Source organism: Mchenga conophoros, linkage group LG18 (genome assembly GCF_057382185.1).
Source record: "Mchenga conophoros isolate Kocher_MC1m ecotype Shallow Benthic linkage group LG18, M_conophoros_male_GT1.1, whole genome shotgun sequence".
NCBI lineage: Eukaryota > Metazoa > Chordata > Actinopteri > Cichliformes > Cichlidae > Mchenga > Mchenga conophoros.
This window is the reverse complement of record NC_140543.1, coordinates 27,230,880-27,255,343: the sequence shown is the minus strand read 5'-3', so window position 1 is coordinate 27,255,343 and position 24,464 is coordinate 27,230,880. Positions and strand designations below refer to the sequence as shown.

At 41.6% G+C, this 24,464-nt stretch overlaps 2 protein-coding genes across 3 annotated transcripts; one reads left to right on the top strand and one right to left on the bottom strand.

The window, feature by feature from the left end:
* Positions 1 to 394: 394 nt before the first annotated feature.
* rgs11 (regulator of G protein signaling 11) lies at positions 395 to 9,921 on the top strand. Its single transcript, XM_085253734.1, has 17 exons — positions 395 to 538; positions 829 to 925; positions 1,168 to 1,218; positions 1,961 to 2,067; positions 2,349 to 2,400; positions 2,847 to 2,905; positions 3,072 to 3,148; positions 3,233 to 3,314; positions 3,985 to 4,053; positions 4,518 to 4,541; positions 4,631 to 4,692; positions 4,986 to 5,099; positions 5,395 to 5,510; positions 7,051 to 7,138; positions 7,215 to 7,353; positions 8,952 to 9,034; positions 9,128 to 9,921. Exons 1-17 carry the CDS (start codon positions 476 to 478, stop codon positions 9,255 to 9,257), a joined length of 1,413 nt encoding a protein of 470 aa, XP_085109860.1. The 5' UTR covers positions 395 to 475; the 3' UTR covers positions 9,258 to 9,921.
* Positions 9,922 to 11,185: 1,264 nt separating this feature from the next.
* On the bottom strand, positions 11,186 to 22,960 carry pgap6 (post-glycosylphosphatidylinositol attachment to proteins 6). Of its 2 annotated transcripts, XM_085253732.1 has the most exons (13): positions 22,765 to 22,960; positions 21,084 to 21,267; positions 20,787 to 20,988; positions 20,082 to 20,209; positions 19,711 to 19,976; positions 19,025 to 19,371; positions 18,819 to 18,915; positions 18,127 to 18,241; positions 17,753 to 17,895; positions 15,799 to 15,977; positions 15,299 to 15,445; positions 15,074 to 15,190; positions 11,186 to 14,985 (listed from the first exon to the last, which is right to left on the bottom strand). In XM_085253732.1, the coding sequence occupies exons 1-13, from the start codon at positions 22,829 to 22,831 to the stop codon at positions 14,662 to 14,664; spliced, it is 2,316 nt and encodes a 771-aa protein (XP_085109858.1). In that variant the 5' UTR covers positions 22,832 to 22,960; the 3' UTR covers positions 11,186 to 14,661. The 2 variants fall into 2 exon arrangements, with proteins under 2 accessions (XP_085109858.1, XP_085109859.1); XM_085253733.1 differs by lacking the exon at positions 22,765 to 22,960 and having other exon boundaries at positions 20,787 to 20,842; positions 21,084 to 21,214.
* Positions 22,961 to 24,464: the final 1,504 nt, after the last annotated feature.

Here is a 24,464-nt window from a genome sequence, read left to right as displayed (position 1 = left end):
ATACTAATATGCAGTGTCTTTATCTTTATTACCCTTATCAGGTCAGTACACAAGCCAAACGCTCTCTGCAAATATAAAACTATTTTTAAAAAAAAGGTCAATATTCAAATAACAGCGAAAGAACTTGATATGGTACGCTTTGGTAAGGCCTACATTTCGTATACAGCTATATTTTTTCATTTTCAGTTCGTCATGTAGCCTATCTGTAAAAAGAAACAGAGAAAAGCTAGTTGCCTCTTTTGTGCCGAAACTCTTGAGTAAAAATTTATTTGACCTGTAATCCTCTCTAATCTACACAGCCGCGCGCGCGCCCGGCAGGCACGGGACAGCCTGATGTTTCCATCTCTCTCCCTCTCTCTCTTTTCTCGCTCTCTCTCCCTCTCTCTCTCTCTCCTCTCTCTCTCTCTCGCTCTCCCGGTAGCGCTTTGCTTTTGCACTTTGCCGTCCCGTCGAGTGATCCCAAGCATCCCGCAAGATGACCATCAACACCCTGGCTAAAGGAGGGTGTCATCGGGAGCAAATGGCATGCTTTCGAAAGGTAAGACTGCTTGATCACGTTCTCTTTGGTTGTATTTATTTATTGTCACAGAATATCCTGGAAATCCAGCGCTGAACAAATCCAACACATTTCATTAGATTAAAGAAGAAAAACAAATTAAGGTAAAATTATCATTATTATTGTTGTTGTTGTTGTTGTTATTATTCGTGTAGTGGTCCAATTCTTGTTGCCCAGCTGCATGTTTACATATGTGTGTGTGTGTGTGTGTGTGTGTGTGTGTGTGTGTGTGTGTGTGTGTGTGTGTGTGTGTGTGTGTGTCTCCCTTGCAGATGGAGAAAGTGATAGTGGCCATGCAGGACCCTGACATGGGCATGAAGATGAGAAACCAGAGGCTTCTTATAACTGTCATTCCACACGCCATGACAGGTGTGTGTGTGTGTGTGTGTGTGTGTGTGTGTGTGTGTGTGTGTGTGTGTGAGTATGCTCCTTGTGTCAGTATGCATTAGAATCAGTGCGCTTGGGTGGACAGGTACATTGCAGCTTGACTTTGTCCCAGCAGTCATACATAATTCAGCATTCATTTTTTTGAGAATCCCGTGTGCTTTGCCAAGATTGGAGAGGAACTTCTTTCCTCACTTCCCCTCTTGTTTCTTTCCATTCTTTTACAGGCCATGATATAATTGCCTGGTTGACACACAAATACAGAATCAGCGAGGAGGGTAGGTGTACAGATGCATACAATGTGCGCTTGATTGTTGACTGTTACGTATCTGCTGTTTTTCTCCTGTCTCTGTGTGAGCGGCATGTTGTGTGTCGTTGGTGTGTTGCCAGGATATGGTGCCTGACGCGGTAGGTAGTTATTTGTGTGTGCATCGTAGGGAAGGATGTTTCCAGTAAACAGGAATGGGGTTAGCCCCTGTGGGACTGGGTCTGATTAACTCACCTGATGATCTGAGTTTGATTAGTGTGCCCAAAGAGATCTCCACCTCAGGAGATTTTCAACTAAATTAGACGTTGAGGGGGAAAAAAGTAGCCCGCTGGTCCCTTTTGCTTCCGAGCAGCAGGAAAGAAAAGAGTGGAGTCAGGCAGAGAGAGACAGAGAGAGAGTGGTAGAAGCTGATTAAAAAGCATCCCACGGCTTTTTTTGGGAGCTGTCACTCAAAAAAGTAGGGCTCTTTAACAAATGAGGAGAGACTGAAGATTGATGAGGCATTCCATCGCTGGAGCAAAGCCTTGATTTATGAGAGATGGTTGACAATGCTTGCATGTGTGATAAAGAAAAGTGCAGTGCCAACAGCTCTTTTCCAGTCACAGCTACTTAGTCAGTTCAGTCTAAAAGCTTTAGTCCTAATGAAATCAGCATCCCCTCTCAGGTGCCATCAGACATGACATGGTGATAAATAAAAAACCTGAATAACAATCTGGTGAGATGATTGAGACTTCTCCTGTGGTGTTCGACAGAGTCTCTGCACCTTGGCAACATGCTGGTGAAATATGGATACATTTACCCCCTCAAAGAGCCGAGGTGCCTTGTGCTACGGCCCGATGAGTCACCCTACCGCTTCCAGGTCAGGCCGCTCAGTATGTCCATTCTGCCTACTTTCTACAACCCTGGCCCTTCCTCCATCAATCTTTCAGTAAACATCACCTTCTCTCTATTAGTGCCCATCTCCCATTTTCCCTCTCACTCCATTAGCCCACTTCCTAATCCCTCATCCATCTGCCAGTCTGCTGCTTTTTCATCAACTGCTTCAACATCAGTTTCAGTCAAGAAAAAAATAAATAAAAAGGAAAAAGAAAAATGTTGCTTTTAGTTAGTTAGTTTTTTTTTTGTTTGTGTTTTTTACAGACTCCTTATTTCTGGACTAGTACCAGGTGGCCCGCGTCAGAGCTGGACTATGGTAAGAAAAAACTCTAAATATACATGTGATCTCTGAGGGACGATGTCCACTTCCCAGTGGACATGTCATATATAAAACATTATATAATCATGATTACGAACATGTAAGCTCTTTTTTACATATATCCTACAATTCCTGTCTTTTTCACTCTTTTTAAAAATTATTTATATGAAACACTTTGCGAAAAAATCCTACACAACTAAGAGTTTTTATACTTTAGTGGTTTATACATTCATAAGAGAACCCCAGTTTGAGACCAGGAGGAGACCCAGGAAAAAAAAATCCCAAATCAAATATGCGGAGCTACCTGCTGTGAAGACCCATGTGAATAAGTGAGCAGCTGAAGGCAGAAAGGAGCCTTTATAACATCTAATAAACACAGGTGCAGGTCTTTGGACCTCTGATTTCACCTCTTTCTCTTTGTTTTCTTTCTTATATCCCAACAGCAATCTATCTGGCTAAAAAGAATATAAGAAAACAAGGCGAACTGATGGAATATGAGAAGGTGAGGAAATCATGTGGGTATGCATGTCTGTGCATCTAAATGACAGAGAAAGTGTGTTTGTGTGTGTTTGTTTGTGTTATGAAATATGCACCAGGAAAATTTGGGCCAAGAAGTCTGTGTCATCATTCCTCCTCCTCTCCTCCCTCTTTTCCTTTTCCTTTTTTAGGAAAGGTACAGTCTGTTGCACAAGAGGATCAACCACACCTGGGACTTTGTTGTGATGCAAGCCAGAGAGCAACTCAGGTGCACTTTGTCACAAACATGCACGCACACACACACACGTGCGTTTACCAGCGTGCACGAACAAACCTTGTGATTTATGTTCAGAGCGTCCAAACAGAGGCGGAAGGCTGACCGCATTGTTCTGGAGTGTCAGGAGCAGGCTTACTGGCTCATCAACAGACCCCCGGTACGCTCAATAACACTGTACTGTATTCAACTGTACTGTGCTGTACATGCTATGCTACAGCACAACTACATGATCATCTCTATACTTGGCAACTATTAAAGCTGTATCCCAGCATAAAAGCAGACAGCAGTCCCACTAAAGTTCACCCACAGTCCCTTTTCCCTTCTGCATGAAATATTCAACCTATCCGGTAAGAGCCTCAGTTGACATAGAGAGAGTGAGAGCAACAGAGGGACAAACAAAGAGAGCAAGAAAAACATCATCATCATATTCCACATCTTTTTCTTAGATAGAGGCAGGCAGGCAGAGAGAAGTACCAAAGGGGAAGGAAAAAGCGTTCACGTGCGTGTGCATGCCGCGGGAAAGAGGGGAGGGGAAGATGAAAGGGATAATGGGAGGCGGGTGGATAAGAGGACAAGGGTTTTGGAGGAGGGACTCCATCCTGTCTCGACCTTATGAATTAGGGACGAGGGCTTGGAGAAAAAGAAAGAAACCTGGGACTAAAAGTCAGAGCTAGTGGAGTGGAAACTTCTAGGGAGGCTAAGTGCTCGCTCACATACATCTCATCAGACACACACCCACACACACAGATATTGTATAGACACATGCATCAAATACACTGTACTTAGATTTTACTATGTTATTTTTTGTTTTTCTTCTTTTTTTACAGCCTGGGGTTAATAACGTGTTGGACACAGGCTTGGAGCGACCAAATAACTTCAGCTGCAGAGTCACACTGGTCAGTGACTTCATTGTATTTCTCTACTTCCTGCTTTAAAAAAAATGCATTAACGATATAACTTTTCACTCCGTGTTTAATCGCCACCTTTTGTTCTTTCTTGCCACTGGGATCGTTTGAAAGTAAGTTTACCGCAGACCTGCAGTGTATTAGGAATGATTATAATAATCATGATTGTAAATCAAGGTTAAAAAGTCGAGGACCTGAGATGACAGGGTAGAGTCATTCGCCTCTGTCGTCCCAAATGGGAAATCTAATTCAGTATGTTAGTCTGTAATCTCATACTAGGCTGTCATTGTTTGTAAAATTATATATTTAATGCTACTGTTTGTGTGTCTGTGACACATTTGGTCACAAGGCAGCTATCCTCAAATGTATATGTTTCTATAACTGTAACATACATTATATAAAGGTTTAATGTGTGACCTCACACGATGACCCTGTGTTACTCTTTACAGAACTAGAACAGTGACTACTACAAAAGAGAGGTAAGTACAGCGCGTAATTTAGATGCCATCAGATTAAGTACGAGTGTATAGAGCACATAAAAGGTTCTTCCTCCTGCCTTTGTTTGCAGATTGAAGCCTGTAGAAAGGCTCTTGGAAGAAACCGTGTAAAATCATCCATCTGCCTAGAAGGGTATGTGTCAGTTTGCTAAAGGCTCACATCCAGACACGCACAGATACACACATAATAGACGTCTGATTGCCCGGGTCAAACTCGGCGTCTTCTAGTACGCACACACATGCACATAAAGCTTAGCGCTCCCTCTAGAAGAGCCACTAATGGATGCTTCCCGGGGCGAGTTGGAATTAGTGGCCATTAACTCTTATGATCTGCAGGACTAATACAATAATACCGTGTGTGTGTGTGTGCGTGCATGTGTGTTCTTGTGTGCGCGCATGCCACTGCACTTGTGCGTGGATGTGCAGTTTTCTGAAATACAGCGAGCAGTACCTGAACCACGATCCCATTATGCAAGGCTGCCTGCCCAGTAACCCCTGGATCTCTGATGACACCGCGCACTGGACGATGAACGCAGAAATGTGAGACAATGCAGAGATTATAACCAGTCCACACAGTACAGTACTCCACACGTTCAAGACTTCATCGAGTCATGTAGCAGCAGCGCGTTAGATCATATATATTTTCTCACAGTTGAAGTACTGAACTTATCATGCTTTTCCTTATTTTACACTAAGACACTTTACACTTATTTAACACTAAGTAGTAATTGAGACTATGAAAGCGCTACGGAAACATCAGCGTGTTACATTACAAATGAGCTCAGCATCCCACATCCAGCGTAACATTTCTGCTTTTTGTGCGTTTCTTGAGCAGAGTGCCGGTCCCGACGCGCCTACGAGTAGAACGCTGGAGCTTCAGCTTCATGGAGCTCCTCAACGATGCCATGGGGAGGAGGGAGTTCATGACCTACCTGGAGAAGGAATTCAGTGGTGAGAAACAGGAGCGAGGGAACCGATTACAAATATGGAGCATTCAGCTTTGAATACTGGAGGATAAAAAAACAAAATGCACTTGTTATACCATTCATATTATTATGTTCACTATCACTGTTGTGGTCCATAATTTCTTAGACAAAGATACAGACTTTGTAGTTTGTTTCCCCTCTGTGCACCACCATGGTGAATTTAAAATGAAACACTCAATAGTGAGTGAAGTGTAGACTTTCAGCTTTAATTCAAGGAGTTTAACAAAAATTATTTTTAAACATTAGCCCTCATTTTCAGAGGCTCAAAATAATTTGTACGAACAAAACTAATTGTAAATATGAGGATTGTTTTTGTAGGGCGGCACGGTGGTGCGGTGATTAGCACTGTCCACCATCAGGCCAGGGCCTTTCTGTGTGGAGTTGTTGTGGATGTTCTTCCTGTGTTTGCGTGGGTTCTCTCCTGGTACTCGGGCTTCCTCCCACAGTCCAAAGACACGCAGTTAGTGGGGTTTGGTTCATAGGTGTGAATGGTTGTCTCTCTCTATGAGTTAGCCCTGCGACAGACTGGCGACCTGTCCAGGGTGCACTCTGCCTCTGGCACTGCGGTAGCTGGGTTAGGCTCCAGCTCCTCTGTGGCCCTGACAAAGATAAGTAGAAGAGAATAGACGGATTGTTTTTATTACATGGATTTAGTCAGTGACCACCTGAAGTCTTGAACCCATGGACATCATTAAATGCTGTCTGAGCAATGAAGACCTGGCACTTTGGTGGTTTGCAGAGGAAAAACTGCAAAACTTTGTGTCTGCATAGCTGTGTTTAAAGTGATCCATAACCCATTTTCCCAGTAAAGCAGGTCTGAATGTCTGTATCCACCTGCACTTTCAGTTCATGTTTGCATCAATACAACACAATGTTGGCAGGCACCAGAGGTGTCCTCCCATACCCTGTCTTCAGCCACGTCCCTGTCGAGGCTGAAACTGCAGCTGGAAATGAGCATAACAGGTGTAAAATATGCGTGAAATACGAGGAATATAGTATAGATTGTTACAATATTACACATGGAAAATCTATTTAATTGTTTTTCACATCAGCTTTATTCCGAATTTGATTATCTCTCCTAATGATATTTTCCAGTCCCGGCGGTGAGAGGTGGAAAAGACGAGACAGTGGAAAAAGAGATTCAATATATTTATGTGTCCTGTATAAACACCAGAGACGTGGGCTGAAGCGCTGCGCAGCAATCAATTAAAACAATCTTTTAAATCATTAGAAGAAGAATTCAAATACAGAAGAGGTCACAAACAGATGTGGCAAAGTTAAAAGGTAGACGAATGGAGGAGAGGAAGGGCCACATTTAAGAGTGAGATGTGGAGAAGAGGGAGGCATGAGCAAAACACAGGAGAGGGATTTGCTCACCCATGCATGCGTACAGTAGGAACTCTTTCCACAGCTATAAAAAGACTCTTGCCGTGTGTCACATTTTCCTGCATCAGTGTTGTTTTACCACACACGCAGCTCCTCACCGTGTGTCTCTCCGCTCTCAGCGGAGAACCTGTATTTCTGGCAGGCGTGTGAGGATATCAGACATGGAGAAAGCTCCAAAATCGTAGAGAAAGTGGAGGACATCTACAAGTAAGTGGACAGCCATGTCACACATGCATGTGTTACATATTCATAAGATAAGCACCTCATCTTTTATGTAACCCAGGAATTTCCTGGCTCCTGGAGCGGCCCGCTGGGTCAACATCGACAGCAAGACAATGGATAAAACCTTAGAGGGGATCAAACGGCCGCACCGCTTTGTCATGGACGACGCGCAGATGCACATTTACTTCCTCATGAAGAAGGTCTGACCTCTGACTCACCCACCCACACACTGTACCTTTATGTAACAGCACTTACCATCAACCATAAAAAATGCATTATAAGCAAGCGCGAGCCATGAATATGGAACACAGATCCTTCTTATACTTTTTCACCTGACGTGGCTTTTCTGTATTTATTAAACGGGATCTCTCTCCTTTGTCCCACAAATTATAATAAAATTATGCAACGTTATGAAGTCATGTGCAAAAGTCTTGAACCATTTCTTTATACTTTGCTTCTAAGAAGCCAGACTCTTGTCATTTTTTAAAGTGGTCTTCATCAATTGCTCTTCTAGGCTTTCTGAAGGTCTTGCAGGGGTTTTCTTTGGACATTGGCTTGCTTCTTACTTATTTTCAATCTAGTCCTTGTACCTGACCATTTTCTGAGAAACGTTGTTTGTTTGTTAAGCTGCTTCACACTGACCTGTGAATCACTCAAGCATCACAAAGGCAATTTCTCAAGCGATGAACCAGTGTTTATACACATGACAGACAACTTAGCAAAGAACCTGTCTAAACTACAGAAGATGAACAGTATGTGAAAGCCATGCCCCTGAGGAGTAGGAAAAAAGTCCAGCAAAGACCCAACACAGGATCCGAGAGATGCATCTGGCCATGTAGTCGATCATTTACTATGCACTGAAGCCTTTTCAGCACAAGCCTGGCTGTCAATAAGCCTCAAAAGGCCGAGCTTTGCTAAATGACACACAAACTGACACACAAATCAGTGAAAACTTCATTTTCAAATACTTTTATGCACAAATTTTGATTCACCTTACAATACCACTGGAAAGCAGCTAATTGGCAATGACTTTGTTTTTCAGCGTGACAATGATCCCAAATGCAGCAAAATTACACTTGCATAGTAAAACACAAACTGTATAACAGTATCAGGCATGGACTGGCCTCCCCAAAGTTCAGACGGTGTTGGAGATTTAAGGTGGACATACCAAAGAACGACTTTCAAGCTTGTTAGAATTGTCTGTTTTCTGCCTTACATACTATATCACCTACTTACATTAGCAAAATATAAAAAAAAATAGCCTGGCTCAAGATATTTGCACATTACTGTATGCACAGTCTGTTTTTTAGATTGTAATGGTGCTTTGAGGTGAGTCCTGCTTTACAGGAATACAGCTTGGGAAAAAAGCTCATTTGCTTCCTTGTCAGACGAGAGGATCAATATCAGTTTCTTACCAGTGAGCTTTAGAAGTGCTGCTTCACCTTTGGTCAGAGCCAAGCTGTTTCAGTGTGTATTTAGTATTTATGCCAAGCTAAGCTGGATACCTCTTTGCTCTGGCTTCATATTGCATGACATATGAGAGTGTATTGATCTTTCCTTCTTACCCTCAGCAGGAAAGTAAATTAACGCATTAAAAAGAAGCCAGAAAGCAATTTTTGTTTTTCTACCTTTTGCTCTCCAAATCTTTGGTTGGGTACAATAAATGTGTGACTTGCCTTTTCCTGTTTCTGAACATCAGATTTAAACAAAAAACATACTTTTTTGACTCATGTGGAAGTCCATCTTTTCTTTCCCATGAGCTAAAAGCTTCTTTTTGTGTATGTGTGTCTGTTCCCAGGACTCCTATCCAAGGTATCTCAAGTCTGACCTGTACAAGAACATGCTGGCCAAAGCCATCGTCCCCCAGGAAACCAAGAAAAGGTGACATTTTTATACTCATCCTACTTTTTTTCCCTCTATCCATATTTAAGCATGCATTTAATGAGCGCATTTTCCTTTTCTCCTTCCCGTCAGTGTGTTCCCCTTCATGAGACGCCAGAGGCACTCTAGCCCCTCCCCTGCTCAGACTGCCACCCAGGCAGCAGAGGAAGAAGGCCTTGCCAAGGGGGCAGGTGCCAACTCTGCAGCTGGCTCGCATTTCTGATCCAGGCCAAAAAAAAGAACCCAAAAAAGAGAGAAAGACTCGGTCGCTTTACTCTCTGTTGTCTGAGTTTTTTCTTTAAAGTCAAACAGAGCTTCTCGTACGCCGCAGCAACATCACTAGAGCTTTGAGAAACAGGTGTCATGGCACACCTGAGCAGCATGCCACTGAAGGACAACCAGTGAACCACAGAGAAGAGCTTTTTCTACACCCTTTATTGTTGCATCCTCATCCCATCACAGTGTGCTGAATAGTTTTTCCTATGATCCCCATATCAAGTGTTCTTTTTCTATAGAATCCTGAGCCGGTTTAGGTAAAGGCGTCGGTAACATGATATTTCTTCAGAGATCTGCCTCAGTGTGACTGTGATTGTTGGGCAGTTTGCTTGTGCAGTTGGAGCTGCACATTGCGTTTGTCGTTGCGCTTCACTTTTCTCAAGCATGCTCTCAACTCAATAAAATGTCACAACAGCAGTTAGTGTGGTGCTCCAGCCTCAGCCCTGCATGCTGTGAGTACCTGTGAGTGTGTGGATCAGCGACCAGGTTTTAGAGCACCTTTTCCTTCCTCTCTTTCTACCACACACTGCTAATCGATTTCATGGTTTAAGTTTTTAAATCCCCAGAAAAAGTAAAGTAAGAAAATAAATAAACAAATGTTCCCACTGAAATTTGTACCTTCGGTCATTTAACCCTTCCTATGGCTACCTGCAGGAGCTCTAAAAGGCTCATTATTTGCATTATTTATTGTAACACTTCTGTTGCTTCTACTTCCTTATAATAATAACTGTTCTGTGCTGGCTCCCTCTACTGGCTGCATGTGACCAAAGCAACATGTTTTCAAGTTTCCTGGAAAAACTACAGCCTGTGATCCTTTGTGGCAGGTGTGATCCCTGAGCTGTGAGCACCCTTTTCCTTCTCAGCACATTTTATCTGAAGTCTGAAGATGTGACAGTAATGTGTAAAATAAAATCTACACCTTAAGACCCTGCAAACAATCGTAGTCTGACTCAGGCTGACTCCAATCACCTTCAGGTCAGTCTGCACTGATGAGTGGAACTAGTCTGATATACAGGACTCAACTCGGCTTGATGCCAAATGCTTGCATTTCAAGCACTGAAGCTATTTTGTGGTTATTATTGGGTTTTGCACATTTATCAAGGTTAATCAATTTAGTATTGCAGATTGCATGCAGTTTCCCAGTTCGGCTGCAGACTGATAGACTGGCTTTGTCTCATTACCGTCTCAATGCACCAAAAGACGCCAACTAACTGTAAGTGGTCACAGACCTGGTCCCCAACTCTGAAGGAACCATTTCATGGGCAACAAAATCACAAACACACAGTTGCAATAATTTTCTGTTGTGCATAACAAAGGTTATCCGTAGTGTGACTGTAGTGTTTCTTTCAGCCTGTGAAAGCTTCATTCAGCTCTATAGATCTGAACCAAGCCTCCAAAGTTTACAGGATTACAGAGAAAAAAGTTTATATATTACACAAAGTGTAGATTCCACAGTTTTTGAAGTGCAACTCAACAGCAACAACGTGTTAACAAAAAAACAAACAAAACCCAACCAAAAACAGGCTTTTAAATTCTTCACATTTTTTCGGAGGTAGGTCTACATGCACGCTAACCACACCAAAGCAGTTCAGCTTAATGTTTTGATCTCTAAGCTTTGCAGGACCATCAATTTTACTAATGGGGGGAAGCTATTTATGGAAAGGGGGAAATACTTTTTCTCTCTCTCTCTCACTCACACACACACACACACACACACACACACTCACTTTCAGCATTTTTGAGGATTAGGATAATCTGCTTCCCTCTGTTCCCCATCCCCTCTCTGCTATCCAAGTATAAGTGCTGGCGATGGAGTGTCTTCGCCTTAGGAACAGAAAAGAGCAGCCACATAAAAAGCATTGACAACAAATGAAATTATGCTCTTTACACATGGATTTATTTTTGGTAGGTTAAAATGCTGGTTTTTGACAGACTAACAGTACAGGGAAATAAAATCACTTCTGATGCCGAACATTACATTTTTTCCATGTTTACACATTAAGAGAGCAACAGTGTGTTGCGATTGAAGAAATCCTATTCATCCTCCTACTTATTCAACAATGTGATTCGCGCTAATACATGAGAGAAAAAGAGCATTACAACAATAAAAGTAAGGGAATGCAAGAGTGTTAGTAGGAAACATTCAATTTAAACCAAGTGCAAAACCCTTACAGTATGCAACACACTAGACAAAGTGTAAAGTAGTGTGTACATCTTACATAAAACAGTATGGAAAGTATTCAGCAGCCTTATTGGTAGAAGAGACAAAACACACATTCAGGCATACAAAGTACACAAAGAGGCACAAGACTAAATTCTGAATATACATTCAATAAGTTCCACTTTGCACACTATGAACACTGGATTGCTCTGCTATGTAATATCAGTAGCTATATACATTGCATCTAATCATAAGGTGCGTCAGGTGAATACAGGAAGTGGTTTTGGAGTAGAATTTAACGGAATTAGAGTTTAAAAGAAGGACACGCCGTTACTTAGTTCAGCAATGATTATGGAAATCAAACGGAATATGGAAACAAAACGGGGCCCTAAGTACGCTGGCTGTGTATTACCATATCTGAATGTGTAAAACATTTACATGTGAGACCTTTTTTGTATCAGCAAGCAGATCTGTAAACAAAGAAAGAGACTTGCATGGATAACTTCCAATAAAAGGTGCATTTGTTAGTGAACTCAGTTTTATCTGTGAAACTCACATTTATAGTTATGAGCTGTATCCCTAGTTATGTAGCCCATAACTAGGGACGACTTTGGTTATGATTTTAATGACACCAATCCCATTGCCAGGTCTGCTTGTAGGCGACATCCTTTACCAATTTTCTTACTGAATTTGACATATCGTCTGAGGGGAACAATGTAGACCTACACAGGATTTTAGCATCAGTAAAGCTGTTTTATTATCACTGTGAATAGTTTTTAGAAACAGAATAGCAAACAGAGCCAGCCATGTGACTGGTGTGGAAAAGTTCCACTGCCATAAGTCTGACATCATTGTTTTGCAATGTGCACCTGTCAGAAAAATATGCGAGCAACGACAAAAGAATAAAAAGGTGAGTTTTCTGTGCTGTTACCGTGGTTACAGCAAGCACTAAAAATGACATTGTGGTCTGCTCTCCGTTTATATCACTTTATAATCTAAGTTAAACTGGTAGATTCATTAGGAGAGGAGTTCTGTGTAAACTCAAACATGTGTGCAACTACAAAGTTGTGCGCAAATCTTTTTCATTAGCTCACAAAAATAACACACTCGGCTATAAACATCCTTAAGGGTAGAAATGTTCAGATACACGTTGCACATTTGAACATTCAGATATAGTGATGTAAAGCTACAATGCTAACATTTACTACACTGCTTTACACTTACATTTCCCCACCTGTTTATATCATCTAACTCAAAGTCTGTAGGGGTGATAGCAAAGCCGATAAGGGTCAAGACAGTTTTTATTTGGACAAAAACTTACGCCCTTTATACTAGGGCTGCCACAAATGATTATTTTGATAGTCGACTAGTCACCGATTATTTTTGTGATTAGTCGACTAATCAGATCATCATCCACTGGACGTAAAACGTACAGCTTATTGCACCAGCATGCATCTGCTCTTATTTAACTATCATTAGCTTACAGCTTTAAGTGTTTAAGGTATGTGCTAACTAAAAATAAAGACAAGATGATAGTTTATTACATTTTAATGAAATTTGCAGATTGTTTCAGTGAAGTTTAATAAACTCAGCCGTCTGCTCATTGGTATCTAAAATATAACAGGACACCGGAGTATATTCTCGAGCATCTCACACTTCTAATAATCAGCTGTCTGCTTGACTTTTATTCAGCTGTGTAAAAACTATAACTTTAATCTCAGCCAAACTGATTTACTCAGGAACAAAGAAAACACTGAAAAAAGACAAACAATAACACTTTTAAGTTATTTAAGTGACTTATATATCATGTTTAACCTGAGTAGTGAAAGACAGCGGTGGGTTTGAAAATGGTTGGCCCAGAGTCTGGTGTTCTCACGGGCTCTAGTGAGCGTTAAACCCCGGTTAGCTATCGAGCTAGTGGGTAACAGACGTCTCCGAAAACGTCGGAGCGCTTTTGAAAATATGTGGTGTCATGATAAACTGAGCAGATATTTGACGTTTACACAGCTACATTCTCGCCTGAAAATACATTAAGCGTTTATTTTTTGATCCAGAAAGAATAATAAGAGTAATATTAAAACTAACTAGCTGCCGCCATTGTAGGAAACTGAGCTGGGCCGCGCTATGACTTCTGGGAAACAGCTTCTTCTTCTTCTTCGGGGTTTAACGGCAGCTGGCATCCTTGTACATGCAGTGCTGCCATCTTCTGTTTCAGTCCGTTATTACACGCTTAAAATCCTGCTACTTATTCCTGCGTCTTTTGTGATCTTACAAAGCTTCAAACAATGCGTCGTCGACGATTTTGATAGTCGACGTAATCGTGACTACTCGACTAATCGTGGCAGCCCTACTTTATACATTAAAGTTTGTTTACAGTACCATATTATATATTTGTGTATGGAGTCAAAGATAATCTCTTTACTGGGACAAGTGACTGTGCAAGTGTTGCATTGCATTGTGGGTAGTGTAGGTGCTAGAAAGAAGAACGGGCAAATGAAAAGATGCTGTTACCTGTGGTTTTAGCTGTGGTCATTTTGATACTATAAAACTGTCAATTGTGAGTCCAACACCCTTTAGGAGACTGAATTGAACATTAAGGCATGAAAAATGTAATAAGCAGACTTTGGCAAAGGTGTTGTTTTGTTTTAAATGGTCTAATAAATTTGTCTTCTTGCGAATTGCACTTGGACGACTGCACAATAGAGCGTAGCAGCCGTGAAAAAAGCTAGTATTAAAACTACCTGTTAGTTAAAGATCAAGCATGCATCGAATGGATCTAAACATAGTCGTGTCAATAGACTAAATATAAAGACTTAAAAGAGTTCTTTATAAATATTTCAAACATTAATGTCCTACACTAGTGAAACATACGCAAAGCACATAAACTCCTGGGCATAAAGTCCAAGGTTTTGTTGCTCAACCCTACATTAAGCTGGTGCAATGAACCGCTGATCAAATAGTCCACTGTGGAGGTTTCAAATGTGTTTGTGCATGTTTTGTTTAAGACTTAATTTAATGCAATTATGAATAAGAAACCTGCGGACCCAAGAGAATATAGGTCCACTTTGATTTTTAAAATACATTGCTTGGAAACTTTTTTGTAAAATGTCAACACCAGCAGGGATCAGATGCTCGTGTAAGTCTAAGGGTGTCAAACAGCCACTACCTAGACATAGCATCTCCTGACCTACTATGTGACAGTGTAGAGTTCATCTTTGCTGCCTTCACAGAGAGTGTATCCACAAACCCGGGGTCTCCAGCTCCAGTTCAGGGTCCAGCCACTGCTCCAGCCAAACTTCTCCCTGTTTTTCTTCTTTGGTGGCAGCAGTAACACAACGCAGCTCGCCACCAGGATGTGCCACAGCGAGTGTGTGTAATAGTAGTTGTCCTCTGTCTCAGCAAAAGTGTACAAACACAGGCCGATTAAGGCGCACAACACCCCCGGGATCAGGTAGAAGACCCAACGCCTCCAAGAGGGCGGGTAACAATGTCGTCGATGGACCCCTTTGCGCACCTGTAAACAGAAAAGAAGAGGAAAAACTGTTTTATTACTGTCCAAAATATAATCAACATCTGCAACAGATGGAAAATGCGTCTCTTACCCAGGCAATGACCATGATCAGTATGGCACAGAGGATGGGGCCCAGCAGGTTCCACAGGCCCGTGCGGTCCAGTTGCATTGACATGGCTATCAGCAGAGTCCCGAGCATGAACAGAGTCTACACACACAAAGGGGCAAGAAAAACCCACACAGCCTTTTAAAACATACCAATCCTTAGCAGAGTGTGTCAACAGTATGAAAGAAGAGGCAGGAATCAGCATCTTACATATTTGAATGCGTTTCTGATGCGAGCCATGCACAGGATGGTGACCCAGAAGGAGCAGATGGATCCTAGGAAGTCACAGTACTGCAGAGTATTATACTCCATTATACACATTACTGCAATGCCCGGCTGGTCACAAGCATGGTAGAACTACAAACAAGAGGGAAACAATGACAGTAAGGGCAGATATCAACGTTTAAACTAAGATTAGTATTATTTGCTGATGCTCATCTTGGTTTTTTTTATTACTATTTTTGTATCATCTTTATTGGTGACAAGTTTACTGAATATCTCAGTACCACCTACAAACTATGCCAAAATGATATTAAAGCTATTAAAAGTTCAATGTGTAATAGAGCAGAAACAGGAAAGCTCACCGTCTCCTCTCTTACACAAACCCACACAATAACAATCGACTCTTAAACCTATTTATGTATCAGAAACACACTCGTAAGTATGTCTACATGTATAAAAAGGTACATGCATGTTCCTGAATGTTTTACCGTGGAGAAAAACATGCTGAAGAGGTAGACAGAGGCCTCGGTGATGTAACCGTGTTTGACTGCAACCACGATGGCAGGCAGGAAAGCCAAGTTGCTGAGCGTGAGCAACAGAGTTGCTAACAACTGGTGACTATACGACTGAGCTGTTGAATCATCTGTGCAGCCCCAACCACTCCAACCTGCACACAGTGAAAATAAATAAATGCATGACTGTAATTTTTTAAGGAGGAGATCTCGAAATATTTTAATATTAGTGAAATATAAGCTGCAGTGACACAAGTTGATTCTGTTCACTCATCCAAGTGACTTCTTCAGTCTGAGCTGACTGCAGGTTTCCACACCCTTATACACACTACATTTGCACAATGACTGAGACTAACACCACCGATGAACAACAGGCTGTGAGGTCAGTTTCTGGATCACTTATATACAAATTATCACGACCATAGATCAACAACCACTAATCAGTGACCAACTAATGTTCTTCTGCTTCCCAGGCTGCTGTATCTGTGGGGATGGTGTTGGGTCTGTGTTGTTGCATCCTAATGACAGCCAGTTTATGCTCCAGTGGATGATGAGAGTCAAACATTAAATGCTGATCCATATGCGTAGGTTTACATCAACTTTTAAATGTTCCCAAATACTAATGGAAATCTCACAGCCTAAGAAGGCTACCCTGCCACTTTCATATCTTCCCTGGTGAACTTGATGTGTTGGTCCACCGAGTTAATGTGATCAGTGAATTGTGGCGCATCTTAAGGTGTCATCAACATACCTGAACCAATGACTTGGTGGTGTTCCAGGGTAGGACAACAAAGCCCTCTTTTCCACTTCTTCCATGTAAAAGTTGGCCACAATGGGTGAAACTGGGCAACCCATGGCACACCCATGTTTCTACCTGTAGTACTGACTCTTATATGTGAAATAGGTGGAATTAAAACACAGTTCCAAAAGCAAACACACGTGGTCGGTGCAGAGAGTGGTCCGGTTGCTGAGGTTGGTGTCATCCTGTAATCACTTATGAATTACCTCCACTTCTTCAGTGAGCGGTGACAGTATTTCCTCACGATAGTCTTTCTGCTTTAGCAAAACTGTCCACCTACCCTTGAGACGATGATGTTGTTGATGTCATTACTAAGTGATATGAGTGCCTCTCCTCTGTGCTGATTTTGGATGGTGGGGGATTTGCGTTGCTGAGACCAGCCAAAACTTTAGTCGGTAGCTGCTCTGCTTCCACGTCTGCAATGTTGTTGTTTAGAATAGCTGTGATCAGTCCACTAGCGGGATTTCTCTCTGCGTCACAGCAAAAGTTCAACCCTTTTGGAAGGATGTTTTTCTCTGCTTGAATGAGTTGTCTGTCAGACAAATTTTTTCACCCACTTGTCCACATCCTCAGTGTGGCGTCCTCCTCTCTTCTGGCCACTGAGGACACTCTCCGTATTTTGCTCTGGTTTCCGACACGCAACAAAAAGGTCAAACGTCCTTTGTTGCCTGGTCTCAGAATTTTCATGCTGTCAGTGAATTCAAACACCTTTTGAAGGATTTTCTTATCTAGAAGCATTGCAAATCTCTATCGGATCTGCTCTTCTGTTGATTTTAGCACATCAACGGTAAAAATTTGTTTGTCTCACCCATTCATTGAGCAGCTGGTTCTGTGCTTTCTGGATGATTTTCAGTCAAATTGCTCAAAACTGAATAGCTGAAAAACAGTACCTTAAGAAATTTACTGTTTATAAGATTGGGGAAACCTGTAGTCAGCTGAGACTGAAGAAGTCACTTGGATGAGTGACGAAACTGAAAACGTCCAGATGAACAGAATCGACTTTTTGGGATTTCCTTACCTGGATGACTGAACATGCATCAAGACATTGATTTTTTTTAGTGCTTCTACTACAACTTTAACAAGGCCTTTTCTTAGGGGAGACGGACTGTGTGTGTCTGTGTGTGCGCGTACCAGCCTTGCATACACATCCAGCGTACAGGTAGCTGTAAGATCTCAGAAGTCTACATTCACCGTATAACCCACAGTCCTCTACACAGGCACTGAGGAACACCTCTGGGGTCACAGACACCACTGATGCGTTACCACAGTTACTGCTGCAGGAAAAAGCACAAACACATGCATGTAATATTATACATACATTACACACACACAAAGTATGACTAAATGAATGACACCTCATTTCATCAAATTTCAAACTTCTAAAATGTAAGATTTGGTACATATTTAGTGTACATTTCAAAAATATCTGAAGCAAGAAAAGCTGAATAACTGAACACAGTCTGCTACTGCTGTGTGTGTGTGTGTGTGTGTGTGTGTGTACTTACCTGTTGCATATAAGCTGCAGGGTGAGGTACCACGTTGCTGACTGAGGAAAAGGCAGCCTGACCACAGCTTTAGGAACGCTGGCATTCACAGCAACACCATAACCTCCAAATAAATCTGTCATCAAATCAACAACATACTGTTTTGTCTACAGGACATATTGTCATCTAAAAATCAGACCCACTGTGAATTCTGAAATTTATACCTTTTTTGTGTTAGATTTTGTTTGAAATGATAAAAGAACTGGTATTGTATAGAACTTTTCAACAGTACTCAAATTACTTCTTAGTCATTCACCCAATAACAAAACTGCTTTTTTTCCTCTATACCTAAGAATCTTAGGCAGCTCAGGATTCAGTGACATGCACCATGTAATCAAACCACCAAACTTCTGATCGGAAGATGACCTATTCTACCTCCTGAGCCACAGCTATGACAAATGGATGAAACACTTTTAAGAGATCCCATAAAGCTACACTAAATAAGCCATGATAACAAAGTGAATTGTAATAGAAAACCACTTGAACTTTATGTAAAAATAATTTTAACAGAAAAATTTTCAGCTGATTTATAATCTATCTACAAAAATTAAGACATTTGTATGCAATTCTTCATCAAAGCGTTCTGATCAATTAGGCATAAGCAATGTTTTCTGGTGTTTGATGTGTGTGAATTTGAATCAGTGCTACTGTACCTGTGCGACACGACTGAGAGTGGTTCAGTTCAAGGACTGGAGTCCAGGGAGAGAGACATGCAACCACACTGCTGCTGTTCCCCAATGTCATGTTAGTCTACAAAAAACACAACACAGACGCATGTATCAACGCAAATCTCCACAGAAGCTCAACTCTGTGACTTTCCAATCTGTCTATGCAAGTACAGCGATTCAATGTTACTCACAGAGTTGAGTGTGAGCTGCAGGTTGAGTGTGCCACCACTGGCGTGCGCGTGCAGGGGGTATGTGAGCAGCGTGGGGTGTGTATTTGTAACGCTAACATTGGCTCCACCAACGGGGGTGAATCGCAGTGACAGGACATCCACCTCCTCATACAGCACAGGGATGCTCCACACACACGCTGACCCCAGCAACTGTGACATCCATGAAAACGATTTATTGCTGAAGACACTTGTGTCTGCAAGCACCGAACTGTTGCTTGATGATGAGGAGTTGCTATAACTGCTGTTGCCATGGAGCTTAAAGATCTCATCATCTGCTTTGAGGCCAAGACTTTTTGGCTTACATCCCACTGAAGCAAAATGGATACACAAGAAAATGTGTTAGAACAGAAATACAGGTTGTGTCTGGAATCATGCACTCATTCAACACTTCTTATTTAAACATTTGGAGCTCACTGTCAAAGTGGAAGAGAAAAGAAATGTGGGTTTATTTTTTGACAGGCTTCTTTTTTTCTTTTCATTCATGATGATGCAATGAGAGAGTGACCATATTTTAGACTATTTTTCTTAAGGTACTGTTGGATGTTTTGGGCCCACAGCGTAGTTTATATATTGTAGTGAGTAAAGAGTGATTTCAAACACAGGTGTAATGTGTGTACATACTTCAGTGTACATATTTCTGAATTCACCTGTGTAGTTTGAGACAACGCTGAAGGTAACAGTACGGTTGGCTCGGGTGCTCTCAATAACAACTCGTATCCAGGTGTCCCAAGGTGGATTAGAGAGAGCTGCAGAGCAGCTAAACCCTGAGCAGTTCATTGTTATTGGGCCCTGCTGCAGAGAAGCTGAGCCAAGCCTGAGGACCAGGAAACAGTTTCCCATCTCCGTTCCCTCCTCTGATGAACAGCCAGCCACAGAAACCAAAAGGGAAGAGGCAAACTCAGGAACATACAATCTAAGAGCAAGAGAACAAAATACACTCACTTACGGTCTTCTGACTGATGCAAGGAAAAAATGTGCAAAGACTGGAAATACAGGAAATAAAACATGCACTTCTTACTTAAGGCGTGCAGGTCTGTCAGGGGCTGCAGTTTGTGTCAGGAATAAGCCGTTCTGTAAAACAGGTGTGTCCACTGCTCTCCTAACTGACAATTGAGGCTGGAAGAAATAGGAGCAGGATGGAAAACCCTAACAGATAAGGACAGACAACAAAGGTCTATAAATAAAGACATTGTGGTGCACACTTCTTCTTACACAGATGGGCGCCATTCAGAGTCTGAATAAGTGAATAAGAGGTGATTACAGGAGAACAATAGGAAACTAATGCACACCAACACAATGCAGAGATTTAAGATAAAATGTAAACAGATCAAATGATAAGTAAGAAAACTCTTTTGCAGGAGGAACAGAGCCAAAGAACGTGGTTCAGCCGGTTTAGCATGAAAAAACAAAACCAAAAAACTGCTCCCATATATCAAGTTAGAGTGATAAAGGAAATTTTGAGTACTAGTGTAACATGACCAGAATACTAACAATGTACATTGCCTGCCCCCCCCCCCCCCTCCCTATGTACAAAGGTTACATAATTGTTAAAATTAGATGACAATTTGAAACAGCCAAGAAAATTTAAACCAGTTCTTTCTTCCATATACTCCTGGTAACGTCACAGAAATTTTAATGCACTGGATCAGGGAAGAAAAATTGTGGCTAACCTAACTGTGGCATCAGCAGCAGCAACATGCACCATACGCTGCTCTATACCAACCTTCTGTTCAATGCGGCCATCATCTTCAGGCAAGTGAGCAGCAACATACCAATCACCTGGGGCAGGGTCAGAGAGGTTAAAAGTTGTGGAGTTCTCTGAGATTACAGGTAAAGTCAGAGACAAACAGGGGGTCCACAGTGTCGTATTGGGAAACTCCTGCCCTGTGGGGTTTATAACAGGAGGGGCACCCCATCGAATATAGCTGCAAAATGGTTATAACATAAGGTTAGGTTAGGGGGGATAAAATACATTATAAGGAGTCTCAAAAGGTCATTATTAATAAACTTCATAGCTTACATAGTGACATTATGCCTCCCGCAGTGGAAACTGTGGCCCTTTGTCACAGAAAAGAGCCAGCGAGCGATGGCGGTTTCCTCCGGTATGTGAAACCTCTGCAGCCTCGCATTCCCGTACCAGCCATACTTTGATAATTTCTGGGCAGGTTTGGATGACAGCTCTGACACAAATGTCACCTGCCCATCTGCAGGAAAAATAGTAAGACAGTCTTTCACCTTATCATCTTGGAGTTTCTCTCAAAACATGGAGACGCACACTAAAGCGGTGGCATTCCGTCAGGACAAGCAAGGCAAGCAGTGCTCCCCTTGTCCAATCAAGAATAGGCATATTTAAAACCTACCAATGACAATTATCTCTCCCCTTTCATCTCAAACAGTGCTGTCAAAAAGCTCTTCACGTGTGTGCATTCATCCTTTACATTACATCTTGTGGCTGCACTTAACTATTACAGGTGCGCTTGTTTTGTGTTCTTAGGAAACTGTAGCTGTCTCCATTTTATGCGAGTCCCTGTTCCCCACTAACAGTGACTGGAGCTGGACAAGCTGAGAGGCCAGCAGCCTTTTTTATAGTCATTTGCACATAACACATTCTGGATCTCTGGTCTTTGACTCTAAACTTAAGGGAGACCAGCATCTAACTGCTACTGGCCCAGCTTTCACTGCTCTGAGACCAGTTACGATATGCTTTTTGTGTGGCAACACAGCTGGCACGGGCAAGTAAACAGGCTTCAGTGATGTAGCATCATAACAGATAAGTTTTGTTCTCTTAGGAACCTTGGCCAACATGTGGGATGTAGAGAAAATGGAGTGTTACTCATTAATAACTCCTTATTAATAACTCCTATAGCACAGTGGCAAGGAAAGCTTTCATAATAGAGCACTGATGGCAGTTCTGACCACGTCCAGTATAACAAAACAGGCAAATTAACCAGGTTGCGCCAGCACTTTAGCATAAAACACCTGGCTGACTGACTGAATGTCATTAGTTTAACCAGCAAAACGCCTTCATCTTTAATTAGGATTTTTAATCCCCTCTGCAGACATTGGCAGTTAGTCGTGTCACACGCTGCTTAAGGCTTTTAAGTTAGCTGGGTTATTTTTGTCATTAATATATTTAAATATACATTTTTAATCTTGAGAAGTAGACATACATTTCTGAGCTCATGATCTACTGTTCTTACTCATACTACCAAGATATGAGGCAGTATAAGGAAGGGGTTTTGTGTGTTTACTTGTTTTTTTGTTTATTGAGAGTGTGTGTGTCTTGGGGTGGGGTGAGGAGTAGGTTGTCGTTGTTGACCTTATATAAAAAATAAATTACACTATATAGATAGCTATACATTTCCAATAAGAAATATTTACATATTTACATTCTTGGGAGAAAGGAAATGCATACAGGACACTTGACAAGATAAGACTAAAAACAAACAAACAAAACAAAACAAAAACAATGAGGGCTAAACATGTCTATACACCAGTAGAAACAAAGTGCTTTCTTTGACCAGGGTAAATAACCAGTTAGTAGCATCGTTGCATAGATATACTGTGAGCTCACTGACTAGCGCTGGCAGCTCAGTGCGTCTCTCATGTGTTTTCACGAGTTAACTTCAAGCCAGCCATGACTGCTAGCAAAAGTGCTAATACGTCGGACTTTGTGTGTGACCTCTGCCCGAAACACTTACCGTCGTCTCCTGATGTCCAATCCGTCAGGGCAACGAAAAGGAGACTACATAGAAACCAAACTTTCATGTTTCCTTCCCAACTATCCGAGTCGCTACATCTTCCGTATCCACCTGCACTTGCAAATTTACCTTCCCCGAGAAGACATCCCTACGTTTTGAAACACTTCCTGTTTTCTCTACATGACGTCACGTTGCGTTTACGTCCTATCGGAAAGAATAACACACACACACACACACACATACTATGTAAGGCTTGTGTATTTCCCTCGCAATTTCATTAGTTTTTAGAGACAATATGTAAATATAAAAAAAGGAAAAAATCTGACTTTTGCTAATAAAGCAAAAAAAAAAAAAAAAAATTCAAAATAATCAATTGTGGATTTGCGTTAACACGTATTACACCACTAACAATGGACATATGATTATCACGATAAATTAAAGAAAAACAAATAAAAAGACTACTGACTTACTTGTGGTTCCCAGGATATTCAAAAGTAGAATGGAAGGCAGAGCCTTCAGTTTTTAGGCTTAAAACTTAATCCCTGCCTCTGCTCCACAGTATGTCTTTTGCCCCATCTTTCTCGCGTTAACCTCCAACTGGCTGCCTCTGCCCGAGCCTGGTTTCTTCCTGTTCCTGTTGTTCTTTAAAATATGCTGAGGTTAAACAAATTGATTAAAATAGTAAGAGGGATATAGCAAAATAAAAAAGTGGATTTCTAACCTATATGAACTGTTACCTTTGGCAATTAAAATTAGTCTTTTTGTAGCCACTTTTTCCACAACCAAGTTTACATTTAGTCTCAGGACAGGTGTAATTTGTGCAGGCGGGACCAAAAAATTCCTGTGATCCTAGATTGTCCCGGCTCTGTTATGCTGTGATGGCATTTTGTGAGTAGTTTGGATTGGTTGATAGGGGTGGATCACTGCAGATCACTGTGAAAGACCACCTGCCCTTAACCTTTGCAGAAACATGTCCTGATGGCAGTGAAAATGCCTCCATCTGCTGGGCAAAAATGTGTCCCTGAATGGTTTGGTGACTTTGAAAGTGATGTCAAACAGGCCTCAGCTTTAGCAGTCACCAAATCCAAACTCACCGCAGTACCTATGGGAGTTCTTTTAACAAGTTAGACGATGCTTTTTACCTTAAAAAAAAATGTATTCCCCAACTATATAAGGACACAACAGTTATTTCACCAATAATGACATTTAACATTCAGGCTTTTCTTCTAAGAAACAAACAAGAGTACCAATAAATTACTTTTATTGTCTTGGCAATTACAGTGGGGCAAAAAAGTATTTAGTCAGCCACCGATTGTGCAAGTTCCCCCACTTAAAATGATGACAGAGGTCAGTAATTTGCACCAGAGGTACACTTCAACTGTGAGAGACAGAATATGAAAAAAAAATCCATGAATTCACATGGTAGGATTTGTAAAGAATTTATTCGTAAATCAGGGTGGAAAATAAGTATTTGGTCACCTCAAACATGGAAAATCTCTGGCTCTCACAGACCTGTAACGTCTTCTGTGAGACGCTTTTCTGTCCCCCACTCGTTACCTGTATGAATGGCACCTGTTTGAACTCATCATCTGTATAAAAGACACCTGTCCACAGCCTCAAACAGTCAGACTCCAAACTCCGCCATGGCCAAGACCAAAGAGCTTTCGAAGGACACCAGGAAAAGTATTGTAGACCTGCAC